The sequence below is a fragment of the Garra rufa genome, chromosome 8 (genome assembly GCF_049309525.1).
Source record: "Garra rufa chromosome 8, GarRuf1.0, whole genome shotgun sequence".
In the NCBI taxonomy this organism is placed as follows: domain Eukaryota; kingdom Metazoa; phylum Chordata; class Actinopteri; order Cypriniformes; family Cyprinidae; genus Garra; species Garra rufa.
In genome coordinates, this window is record NC_133368.1 from 35,988,193 (window position 1) to 36,001,650 (window position 13,458).

The following is a 13,458-nucleotide window of genomic DNA, read 5'->3' on the forward strand; positions in this document are numbered from 1 at the left end:
CCTAGGTTTTTCGCCCGATCAGAACCAAACCAGTGCAGGAATATTCTCTGGACACTGAATATCAATAATTATCAAAAAAAAGTACAATTTTTCACTCAAGGTGGCAAAGAGCCACACAAACGTTCAATACCGACGGGGCCACTTTTACTAAAATGGCTATAACTTTTGAACGGAATGAGATATCTTCACCAAACTCGGTACACATGTGTATAAGCTCGATCCTTGGTCAAATAAAAAAAAATTGCTGAGCTTGACCCCTTGGTGGCGCTATAAATCGGAAAAAACATGTTATTGACTATAAATACACAGCCGTTAGTCCGATCGACTTGAAAATTGGTATGCAGTGACTTGGACCAAAGGGGCACAAGTGTCTATGAGGACATTGGCGTATCTCAAAAAACATGGCCGCCATTGGTCAATGAAGTTTGAGCACCTATTTGACAAGGTTAACGGAGGTCAATCAGAACGAAACTCGGTGGGCATGTTCGACTCACGGCCCTAAAGGTCTGTAAGAATTTTGAAAGAAATCGGCCACTAGTTGGCGCTAACGAGTTTTTTTGGCTCTGGAATCGCGCGGCGTTTCACACATCCACACAATATGCATATCATTTGATAGATCTCCTCATGCCGAGAAAAATTGCTTCAAGAACCATTGCTGTCAATCAAATCGTTCATTAATTATTCACAAATATGTTAAAAACCTACTTTTGCGAACTAGTCCTAGGTTTTTCGCCCGATCTGGATCAAACCACTGCAGAAATATTCTCTGGACTCTCTAGATCAATAATTATCAAAAAAATGTTGAATTTTGTCCTTTTTTGGGCTATAACAGGGTCATTTACAAAATGGGCGTGGCCACATATACTCAAAAGCCTATAAAACCTAAACAAAAACTCAAAACTTTACAAAAATCGGTGACAACATGTAACAGATGACCCTTAACAAGCATGCAAAGTTTCATGACGATCGCACCATAGGTGGCGCTATAACAGTTAAAAAGGTGTCAAAACATGATATTTCTATTGTATATAGAACTAAAAACCCAATTAAACGTCAATATCTTCACATATACACAATATCTTCATATCATATGATAGATCTCCTCATTCTGAACAACTTTGCCTCTAGGACCAATGTTGTCAATCAAACTGTTCTTTTAATACATGAGATAATTTTAAAAATATACTTTGGTGAACTCGTCCTGGTTTTTCAACCCATACTCAATAAAATCAGTGCAGTACAATTCTCCAGACTCTCTTAGTCAATAATCATCAAAAAAATGTTGAAGATTTGCATTTGGACAGCTATAACAGAGCCATTTCATAATATGCTTTTTATCTAGTGTACCTAAAAGTCTACAAATACTAAAATAAAACAAAAATTCACAAACTTAAGTAAAAATCATGCATCATATGATTCAAATAAGCACATGTTTATGGCAAAAAGGGCAATTTAATACTTATAAAGCTTACAAAAAATGCACCTCTATTTCAACAAAATTACAACTATAGCCACTAGATGGCAGTAGAATACCACTAATGGGCTTACACATATTACAGAACAGTGCTTTGTATGCTTTTATGGCTGTATATACTTTTCAATTCATATGTAAATGATACTAAATCACTGTTATACCTTTTCAAATCACATTTAGCCAAAGTTTAAAGCTTAATTTATACAGATATATCATATTTTACAATTGCACATGATTATGATTATAGTGAAACATGACAATGATATATCAAATCTTAAAAACACAAGTCTTAAGTATTTTGTCACTAATCATTTATTATACAAATCTCTTATGTGCAACAAAATATGTGTGCATCTGTCCGTGTCTGTAATCATGCTTAATGAACACAATAGTTTAACCATTTCATTTCTGTGTATGTTTTTGTTTGTGAGTGTATTCTTCGTAATGGATATGTTCTGGTGTCAACCATATATTTCATGTTGGCCAACACCTTAACGGTATAGAAGCCATAAAGGCCTTAAATACTCGAACCCCGCTCAATGCTGCTTGCAGCTTTAATTATTATTATTTTTCTGCCGTAAAACTGAACGGGCAGCCCAAACCGTAAGGCCTAGAGACTTGAAACTTGGTCAGATGATAGAGCAAAAATCGAGGAGAACCTCACAAAGAATCAGCCCAATCGGACCATAGGTGGCGCTATAGCGAACCAAAACGCGAAACCTCTCTTAACTCCTAAACCGTTTGTCGTAGACTCAAGTGTCTTATATCATTTAAATCCTTGGGTCAATCAAAACAAAATGGCTATCTCCGATTTCATTTCCGGTATGCAAATTTTTCCGCCATTTTGAAATTTGTCCAAAACCTACTTTTGCGAACTAGTCCTAGGTTTTTCGCCCGATCGGAACCAAACCAGTGCAGAAATATTCTCTGGACACTGAATATCAATAATTATCAAAAAAAAGTTGAACTTTTGACTCACGGTCGCAAAGGGCCACCAAAACGTTCGAAAGTGACGGGGCCACTTTTACTAAAATGGCTATAACTTTTGAATGGAATGAGATATCTTCACCAAACTCAACACACACGTGTATAAGCTTAATCTTTGGTCAGATCAAAAAAATTGCGGAGCTTGTCCACTTGATGGCGCTATAAGGCGGAAAAAACATATAAACAGCTATAAATACACAGCCGTTAGTCCGATCGACTTGAAAATTGGTATGCAGTGTCTTGGACCAAAGGGCCACAAGTATCTATGAGGACATTGGCGTATCTCAAAAAACATGGCCGCCATTGGCCAATGAAGTTGGAGCACCTATTTGACAAGGTTAACAGAGGTCAATCAGAACGAAACTCGGTGAGCATGTTCGACTCATGCCCCTAAAGGTCTGTAAGAATTTTGAAAGAAATCGGCCACTAGTTGGCGCTAACGAGTATTTTTGGCTCTGTAATCACGCGGCGTTTCACACATCCACACAATATGCATATCATTTGATAGATCCCCTCATGCAGAGAAACTTTGACTCAAGAACCATTGCTGTCAATCAAATCGTTCATTAATTATTCACAAATATGTTAAAAACCTACTTTTGCGAACTAATCCTAGGTTTTTCGCCCGATCTGGATCAAACCACTGCAGTAATATTCTCTGGACTCTCTAGATCAATAATTATCAAAAAAATGTTGAATTTTGTCCTGTGGTTGGCTATAATGGGCTAATTTAGTAAAATGGGCATGGCAACATATATCCAAAAGCCTATAAAACCTAAACAAAAACTCAAAACTTTACAAAAATGGGTGACAACATGTAGCAGATGACCCTTAACAAGCATGCAAAGTTTCATGAAGATCGGACCATAGGTGGCGCTATAACAGTTAAAAAGGTGTCAAAAACATGATATTTCTATTGTATATAGAACTAAAATCCTAATTAAACGTCAATATCTTCACATATATACTATATCTTCATATCATATGATAGATCTCCTCATTCTGAACAACTATGCCTCTAGGACCAATGTTGTCAATCAAACTGTTCTTTTAAAACATGAGATCATTTAAAAAACATAGTTTGGTGAACTCGTCCTGGATTTTCAACCCATACTCAATAAAATCAGTGCAGTTCAGTTCTCCAGACTCTCTTGGTCAGTAATTATCAAAAAAATGTTGAACATTTGCATTTGGTCAGCTATAACAGAGCCATTTCATAATATGCTTTTTATCTAGTGTACATTAAAGTCTACAAATACTAAAAGAAAAAAAATTCAGAAACTTAAGTAAAATCATGCATCGTATGATTCAAAACAAGCATATGTTTATGGACATTGGGCAAAATAAGCTTTGTAATTGTTATAAAGCTTAAAAACAATGCACCTCTATTTCAATAAAATTACAACTATAGCCACTAGATAGCAATAGAATACCACTAATGGGCTTACACATGTTAATAGAACAGTGCTTTGTAGGGGTTAATGGCTTTATGTAGTTTTAAATTTATATGTAAGTGATACCAAATCACTGTTATAACTTTTCAAATCACATTTAGCCAAAGTTTAAAGCTTAATTTATACAGATATATCATATTTGACAATTACACATGATTATGATTACAGTGAAACATGACAATGATATATCAAATCTTAAAAACACAAGTTTTAAGCATGTTGTCAATTATCATTTATTGTACAAATCTCTTATGTGCAACAAAATATGTGTGCATCTGTCTGTGTCTGTAATCATGCTTAATGAACACAATAGTTTAACCATTTCATTTCTGTGTATGTTTCTGTTTGTGAGTGTATTCTTCGTAATGGATATGTTCTGGTGTCAGCCATATATTTCATGTTGGCCAACACCCTAACGGTGTAGAAGCCGTAAAGGCCTTAAATACTCGAACCCCGTTAATTGCTGCTTGCAGCTATATTTTTTTATTTATTACTGACCTGAATACGATATTTCACATAAAAGACATTTACATACAGCCCAGAAGAGAAAATAATAGTTAAATTCATAAAGGAAACCCCATTTTTGTGTGTTTGAACCCTTTCCGAGAATGACTGTATGATTTTGAGTTCCATCTTTTCATACTGAGGACAACTGAGGGACTCTATGCAACTATTACAGAAAGTTCAAATGCTCACCGATGCTCCAGAAGGAAAAACAATGCATTAACAGTTAGGGTGTGAAAACTTTTGAACAGAATGAAGATGTGACATTTTTCTTATTTTGCCAAAATGCCATATTTTTTTCATTTAGTGCTGCTCTTCAAAAGCTACAGTAGATACTTACATGTTTCCCAGAAGACAAAATAAGTTACATTTACCCTGATGTTCAAATTCTAAAAGTTTTCACCCCCGGCTCTTAATGCATTGTGTTTTCTTCTGAAGCATCAGTGAGCATTTGAACCTTCTGTAATAGTTGCATACGAGTCCCTCAGTTGTCCTTAATGTGAGAAGATGGATCTCAAAATCATACAGGCATTGTTGGAAAGAGTTCAAGTACACAAAAATGCTGAAAAACCAAAGAATTTGTGGAATTTGAAGAACAGCAGTCAGTTTCAGGACAAACAAGGGACTCACAACTATCATTAAACAAAACAAAACACAGCTGTGGATCAGTTTTTTCTGTGAAATATCTTATTCAGGTCAGTACTCAATATAAATAACATGCATTTTGTATGATCCCTTTTATTTTAGCCTTAGATTTCTGCAAGGTGTATGCAAACGTTTGACCTCAACTGTAAATCTGAAAAACCTTAAAGATTTGTATTTGGAATTCAATTTCAGTTCATTTTTAGACAGGAGAGAGAGTTTTGAGTCGGAAGTTGGGAGTATATTACCTAGTAAGTGAAACTTGATCTATAAAGATTAAAAAAGATTCTTATTGCACATTAAGTAAATGCACAACAATTATGTCTTGGTGCCAATGTGCTTTGCTTAAAAGTTTCTATAAAATGTTACACAGCTTGTTTCACAGAAACTTCCAAGATCTCAATCTCTCCCACACACATAAACGCTTACCAAACACAAAACAGGTATTTAAATCTCTGCCTTTTTGTCTTTCCTGTCTGGTTCCTTTTCTTACTCAGTTCACTTCCTGGAGACTTGGGTATTATATAAGCTTGTGAAAGAAGATACATTTTCCACTTCTCATTGTTCACCTCACATCATGAAAAGACTATTTTTCATTTCTTGAAAAAGATCAAAGAGCATATGAGTATCATGTGTTCGTGCACAATTTGGCTTGGAAGTTGCAGTCATAGCCATGAAACGGTTACCGATTCTTAGTTTTCCAGAGTAGAGTATTTACAAAATTATTAGTAAAGCACTCTAATAATGAGAAGTAGTTCATAACTTAAGCTGCTTTTGAAGATTAAAAACAAACTCACAACAGCCTATTAATAAACAGCAAGCAAAACTGTGTATTTATATCTGAAAACATAATTGGTATAATTATAAACTGATTTGGAAATTTAAAAAAAACACATGGGTGTGTTATATGTGTAAATACAAAGCTTGTTGCAGTTCACAGCGGTGTAAAGGCAATTTAGTAATTACATCATCACATGACAATGTCCTATTTGCTGACATGAGCATGGGACTTTCCGAGGCGACACAGAGAGGAGAGTTTTTCTTTCCTGACTGAATTGCAATTCAGTCGAGAAGTTTTTTAGTCTGTTCTATAGAGATGTTTTACAGGGAAGTCTAATGAAAAATCTTGTGACAAGCTTCATTTCACAGATGGTTTCTGTTTATCTGTATATAATCTGCAAATATTCCCAATATCTTTTCACTTCCAGCATTTATTGCTGCTGTTTTCCCCTGCAGAGTTTTGATGTTAATTATTTAGAGTACATGCACACTCATCTTTAGTATTATCAAATATTAACTGTCGCTTTATCAAAAGGTCAATACCTTTAGTATTTTATGGCTTTAAAGAGGGCAAAAGACTAAATGGCTTGTTTTCGGATAATGTTTGTCTCTTTGTTGCGTTTTGTTATTGTATCCACATGTCATGCCCTCATTTCAGTTTATCATTACTAAAAATACCATGTGCATCAAAACCTACCTGTACTTCCTTGTGTGCCATCAGGCAATCTACATTAAAAGTAAAGTTCACCCAAAAATGCTAACACAAATCTACCCTATTTTAGAACCAGCTGCATAAACAGCCACTGTTAAGACTTTCTTAAGAAATTGTTTGACCAACAAGCAGTTAGCCAAGAGGTAATCAGTCTTAATTTTCTGACTCAAATTGTGCCAACTAACATTTTGTAACATAAAAACGTGACGAGTCTTAAAGAAAACAAATGAGCTGACTTTTCTGAATAACTAGGCTAAGCAGTTTATGCTACTGACCCATGGAATAGCTCACAACTCATCTGTAACAAATCGTGCCTAACATCTCGTGTTTTTGGTCCACAAAAGAAAGAAGTCATAGAGGTTTGAAATGTGGGTGAGTAAATAATAAAAGAATTTAGGTGAACTATCTCTTTAATCTTACTTTCAACATTGTGGGAAAACATGTTTTCGTGAAAGTTATCTTGAGTTTGCAAAAGTAACCCAAGCTCTAAATGTTTGGCACACATTTTCAACCACCTGGCAGCTACTTCCTCTACTAAAAGCTTTTCATCCAAAATTTGCATGTTATTTCTATCAAACACACCTAGTTTGACAAAAACAGTCATATATAGGTGAAGTGTCAGACTGTGACCTTAGTGGACTCGTTTGAAATGGCTTTTTGGCAAGAAAATTAAGGAAGAAGAAGTTTACAGTAATAATATGGTCCAGTAGAGAAAACAGGGCAAATTCTTGACCTCATTACAACCAGGAAGTACCCATTGATGTCTAACTGTGAACTAGACCATGTATTTATTTTATCTTCAGTATCTCACAAACACCACCACATCAGAGTAACCAGCAAGTTGTAAAGCTTTGAATGATGAGTTTATGACAGCAAAAGATATCTACAGTTGACGTCAAAAGTTTACATACACCTTGAAGAATCTGCAAAATGTTAATTATTTGACCAAAATAAGAGGGAACATACAAAACGCATGTTAGTTTTTATTTAGTACTGACCTGAATAAGATATTTCACATGAAAGATGTTTACATATAGTCCACAAGAAAAAATAATAGTTGAATTTATAAAAATGACCCTGTTCAATTAATTCTTAATACTGTGTTGTTACCTGAATGATCCACAGCTGTGTTTTTTTGTTTAGTGATTGTGTTCATAAGTCCCTTGTTTGTCTTGAACAGTTAAACTGCCCACTGTTCTTCAGACAAGTCTTTGGCTTTTCAGCATTTTGTGTATTTGAACCCTTTCCAAAAATGACTGTATGATTTTGAGATCCATTTTTTCACAGTGAGGACAACTGAGGGACACTCACTGACGCTTCAGAAGGAACACACAATGCATTAAAGGTGCCATAGAATGCATTGATACAATATTTTAAATTGTTCTCTGATATCAATATAGAAGGTACATGGCTTAGGTAAGGGCAAAAGTTTTTCAGAAACGGTTTTACAAGTCCATTTACAACCCTAGGATTTTTAATATGTGGGGCATTGACACTGCCGTTTTGAATGCACGATAACGTTTTACTTTCACTTTTGAGATTTGTGATCGCACGTGCTCTGTGTAAGGTTATACTACAGTGGCAGTACTTAAAGGTTGTATCAGCGATTTCTAGCCTAAAATATAAAGTGTCAATTTCAGCTGACCTTTCATCACGATCCGCTCGCTGCCTGCCCCATAAATTGTCTGTGAAAAAACCACGTCTCTCTGGTCAGCCTAGGGTCCGAGATATGCCAAAAAAACAATCGGCACTACCAACCTTTCCACACATAAACAAACAGTGTTCCAACCAATCAGCGTCAGGGGTTTGGTGTTGTGGACTTTCCTACTGGTGCTGGGATGTGAGGGAGGCGGAGCGAAAGTCCACAACACCAAACACCAAACCCCTGACGCCATCGTCCTCGCAGTCATCTCTCCTTACTCTATTTATGTGGTAAGTGAAACTAATATGTACTGCAATTTAACAGACTACCGCTAGCATGAAGCTAACCGTGTCCCTTTAGTGGCTCGCCTTATTTTATTAGAACGCCTTATTTGTTTCCTGTGCCTTTCTGAGTACAGACACCAACCCATCCCTGCACTTAACATCTCTTGCACAACCTGGAACATAACATTTATTTCTGTGATCTGCCATTTTCTCTATTGTCCTCGCTTTGTTTTTTCACAATAGCCTAACTGCAGAACTTCTGATGATTCGGCTATGCAAATGTTGGGGGCGTGACTATTAATGATCCCGAGACTATAACGTCATAGTCTGTGTTAGGTTGGAATTGGCATCTTTTTCAGTGGTCTTTTGTAAATGCCTGATTTATATAAGAAGGAGGAAACGATGGAGTTTAAGACTCACGGTATTTCATGTCCATGTACAGAACTGTTATTATTCAACTATGCCAAGGTAAATACAGTTTTCCATTCTATGGCACCTTTAAGAGCCAGAGGTGTAAACTTTTGAAAGGAATATGGATGTGTACATTTTTATTATTTTGCCTGAATATATTTTTTTCATTTAGTACTGGCCTTCAGATCTAGATAATACTTGCATGTTCCCTAAAGAATAAAGTAAGTTAAATTAGTACTGCTCTTTAAAAGCTACAGTAGATACTTACATGTTTCCCAAAAAAAAAAGACAAAATAAGTTAAATTTAGCCTGAACTTCAAATTCAAAAATTTTCACCCCCCGGCTCTTAATGCACCGTGTTTTTTTCTGGAGCATCAGTGAGTGTTTAAACATTCTGTTTAAACATTATTCTGAAGAATATCAGGTAGTTTAACTGTTCAGGACAAACAAGAAACTCGTAAACAAATATCACTAAAAAGTGTTAAGGTAACTACACAGTATTAAGAATCAAGTGTATGTAAACTTTTGAATGGGGTAATTTTTTTAAATTTAACTATTTTTTTCTGTTGTGGACTACATGTAAACGCCTTATGTGAAATATCTTATTCAGGTTAGTACTAAATCAAAAATAACATGCATTTTGTTTGATCCCTGTTATTTTGGTAAATGTTTTGCTAGTATAAATGTCTTACTTAAGAACATATGGTACTAGAAGATTGTTTCATCTAGTCTATTTTGTGCAGCTTCAAATTGGTCAACTATAGCAGCAAGTCAAATAGAAACTGAAAGCAAACCAGTGGAAAGAATCCAAAAATTTTAAGACAAGAACAAAGGTTCATTCTTTCGTGCTGGCAGAGTTTGGAAATCTGGCCGGAATTAAAACCTCAACGTTACGCAACAGCTGAGAGTACCACGCTCTAGTTGGGAAATTTGACTTAAATCCTATGTCAGCAAAGAAAATCTGCTAAAGGCCGAGGTTTAGGTTGGAATGCATTCAGAGTGAGAGGCAGTAGGTCATTCATACAAAGAAAAACTCTATATGTAAAAGGTTTATTGCCTCGGCAGGTTTGAAGCACATTACAGAATTCATTTAAAAGTAAATGAAAATTTAGTACAGTAAAAAAGCAAACATATCCCATAGGGAGTGCTATACATTTCTTCCACATAAATGAAATCAGCACAGGCTGAGTAAAACAACCCATACAAGAGTAAATGTAAAGAAGCTTACATAATGTGTGCTTAGTAAATGATTACTGTACACATATGAACATGATTTAAAAAGCTTGTTTAGCATTGAGACAATCAACGTGTCTCAAAGAGAGAGGAATAGGCAAAATATAAACTGCATGTCCCCTGCATATTACATCGGTTCTTCAATAAAGATATAAAAACAGTTCCTACAAGGAGAATCTTGTCAAGTTACAAAACTGTAATGCCTACAGAACGTATATTCACAGTGTATTCACAATTCAGTGGTAATCAAATAACAGTGTTACAACTGAAGACCGCATATTGATCCGTCTTAAAATGAGACGGATCAGCACGCACCGCTGTGTAATGCCCACATGCCAACACATTTGTTTAGGGCTAAGGCCTCAGATTGTCCATTGTTGTTGTGAAGGACCTCACATTACAATGTAGAAGTTCATCAATTAAACCGTCAAACAAGAGAACTTCACACATTCTCTAGCATAGGTTCCTCAGCTGGTATATCTGTGTCCTATAGCAAACAAGAGAAAAATAAATCACAGTCAGGCTTTTTGTAAATGTTTCAGGTACTGTGATTAAACATGTGTCAAAGCCAGGAACTTGAGCCCTAAAGCTGTGCTCTGAACTGGTGTAGGTTTACTTTTGCCATAAGGACTATTCAAGGAATTTGGCCACTTCAGAAAGAAGTTTTAGTTTACAACTAAAACAGTTTATTCGAATGGAAATAATTATAATAAAATGGGTCATAAAAACTATTTCTTTAGTGCACCATGGCTCAAATGTTGACATTAGGTGTAATATTCTTGGAATTAAGAGAATACAGACAGAGTGCAATGAACTGGAACAAAAATGTGTGTCAGGTGTCTTGAAGCACATTTGTGCAACTAAACATGATGTCTCAAAAACGGGACGCTCATGACGTGAGATGCTGAATAAATCATTTACCGTGTTTGTCCGATGTCGTCTTCTGATCATAAAGGTTAGAAGCAGGCTAACAGCCAGTATAAGTGCTACAACCAGTATAGGAACACTAACAGAGACAGCTGTGACAGATTCCTCTCCAGTTTGGCCATCTGTTTCAGGGGTCTTTTCATCCACTGGTAAAAAGAGATATGTTATTAGTGTCATCAATATCTGTACACTACCACACATTACATCCTACATCCCAATTTGTGATGCATTAAAAAAAGAAACACAGGCAGAGTTTCTAGTGAAATCTTAGCAATGGAAACCCTAGTCCAGAGCCTATTTATACTTTAACTTGGCACAAGTACTGTGTTTTGTTCTTTAGTCTCTGATACCATTCAGTAGATAAGCTATTTTATTACGACTGGTTGCACTGCATATGACGACAATGATGTTTTTGACATTGTCGAAGGCTATTCTCTGGTGGCAATAACTTTCGGTTCTGCTGCAGTGGCAGCAATTTCAACTTCCTTTCATTCTCATAGTTCTGCTTTTCCAACCTGTGCGTTTCTTACACGTCATTATCTAAACCAGTCGACTAGTAGACTATAGCTAAGCAGCTAAGCAGTCTTGCACTTTGAATAGGGAAGCACACTGAAAGTGTACAACAGGAAGAGGCTTGCTGTTTCCTTTCAAGATATGAACTATTGATCTGCTTGGGTAAATAAATTTAGAATTTGATAACTCACCTGTTAGAAAAACGTCTGACGACTTCCTTGACCAGAATTTTCGACCACCTTCATGAACACTGGTCAGGGCATGACAGGTGTACAGTCCTTCATCCTTTTTAGAGATGTTGCGGATCAGCAGGGAGCAGTTTGTCTTCTCATTGTTTAGAAAGATTTGCGTCCTGTCCTTGTAGGAAACATCTATGAGGCTTTTGTCTTCCAGATGAACATTCACTATTGTCATACCTTTTTGCCATGACAGGTCATTAGGCTCATTAGAACAGTTACATGATAATAGTACATCCTGTCCAACAAAGCCCGTCTGATTAGATGTCATAGTTTTTCCCACTACAGAACTACCTACAAGAACAGTTAAAGACAGTAATGGTCATTAACAAAATTCAAAACTCAAAACAACAAAACAAATTCATTTACAAACACTGAAAAATGTTGTACAAGTTCTATATAAAAAACAGTAATATTTCAAAATGTTTTTACAATATAAAATAATGTTTTTTTATTTTAACATACTTTAAAATAGAATTTATTCCTGTGATGAAAAGCAGAATTTTTATCAGCTGTTATCCAGTCTTAAGTGTCACATGATCCTTCAGAAATCATTCTAATATGCTGATTTATTATTAGAATGATCAATGTTGGATAATATCAACAGTTGTGCTGCCAAATATTTTTTGGAACCTGTGATTTTTTTTTTTTTTTTTCAGGATTCTTTCATGAATGACAAGTTTAAAAAGTACAGTGTTTATTCAAAATATAATTTTTTTTATAACAATGTAAATTATTTATTATTAACTTTTAATAAACTTTTAATTATTAGCTTAATACATCCTTGGTGAATAAAAGTATTAATTTCTTTAAGAAAAAAAAGAAACAATAAAAATGTACTGACCCCAAACTTTTGAAGGTAGTGTATATATATATATATACGTTTTAATGTAAATAACATATGTATAACACAATGTGACATGACTAACAATAAAAGTATATTTTTTAATGAATCAAGTTATTAAAGGTCCAAAAGCATTAAAAAGACTCACTCGTGATCAGCAGAAGTGTCAGAAATGTCAGGGTCTTCATGATTGTCCTAAAGGAGAGAGAAGCAAGTTTTTTGGAATTATGTGCTGCTGGAAATTCCCACGTTCTCAAACAAACCAATACAAACTAGGCTAAAGGTGCATATTTCCATGCGAGTAACACACAAACACAGACATCTGCGCTTTGTCCTGGTAAGAAACACGATATCATTAGTTAAAAGAAGAAAACGATCCCCTAGCAGCTCAATGCTTCGGTGAAATTTATTAGAAGACAGCCTATTTCCCCCTACGGTCACATAAAAAAAGCCGAATAGTTTTTCCCAAAGATTTAGTCATCTGATCCTGACTATGGAATGTCCTGTATAACTAAAAACAATAGCTCCGCGAAATAATCGTAATTTCAAACAACACGCACTTTGAGTCAACAAACTCTTATAGTACCAGTAGGCTGCAGATGACCAAAACTTAAAAATTACTTCGAAAGCATGAAATCGTTTAAAATACAATAATATATCAAATACGAATCAACAAACTATGGATTAAATATGATCGGTAAAGAAACACATGAACCGTTAAAAGCACAATATCATGCTGACCTTTGGCTTATTTCCGCTGCAGAAGAACCACACGTATCAGATCTCTTGAGGAAAGTGAAGTGAAATGAATGAAT

General features: G+C 35.4%; 1 protein-coding gene across 1 annotated transcript; it reads right to left on the bottom strand.

The window, feature by feature from the left end:
* Window positions 1–9,926: 9,926 nt before the first annotated feature.
* Window positions 9,927–13,455, bottom strand: LOC141341204 (uncharacterized). The gene is made up of 5 exons (XM_073846353.1): window positions 13,385–13,455; window positions 12,792–12,838; window positions 11,755–12,093; window positions 11,045–11,196; window positions 9,927–10,610 (listed from the first exon to the last, which is right to left on the bottom strand). Exons 2-5 carry the CDS (start codon window positions 12,829–12,831, stop codon window positions 10,566–10,568), a joined length of 576 nt encoding a protein of 191 aa, XP_073702454.1. The 5' UTR covers window positions 12,832–12,838; window positions 13,385–13,455; the 3' UTR covers window positions 9,927–10,565.
* Between the last annotated feature and the right edge of the window lie 3 nt (window positions 13,456–13,458).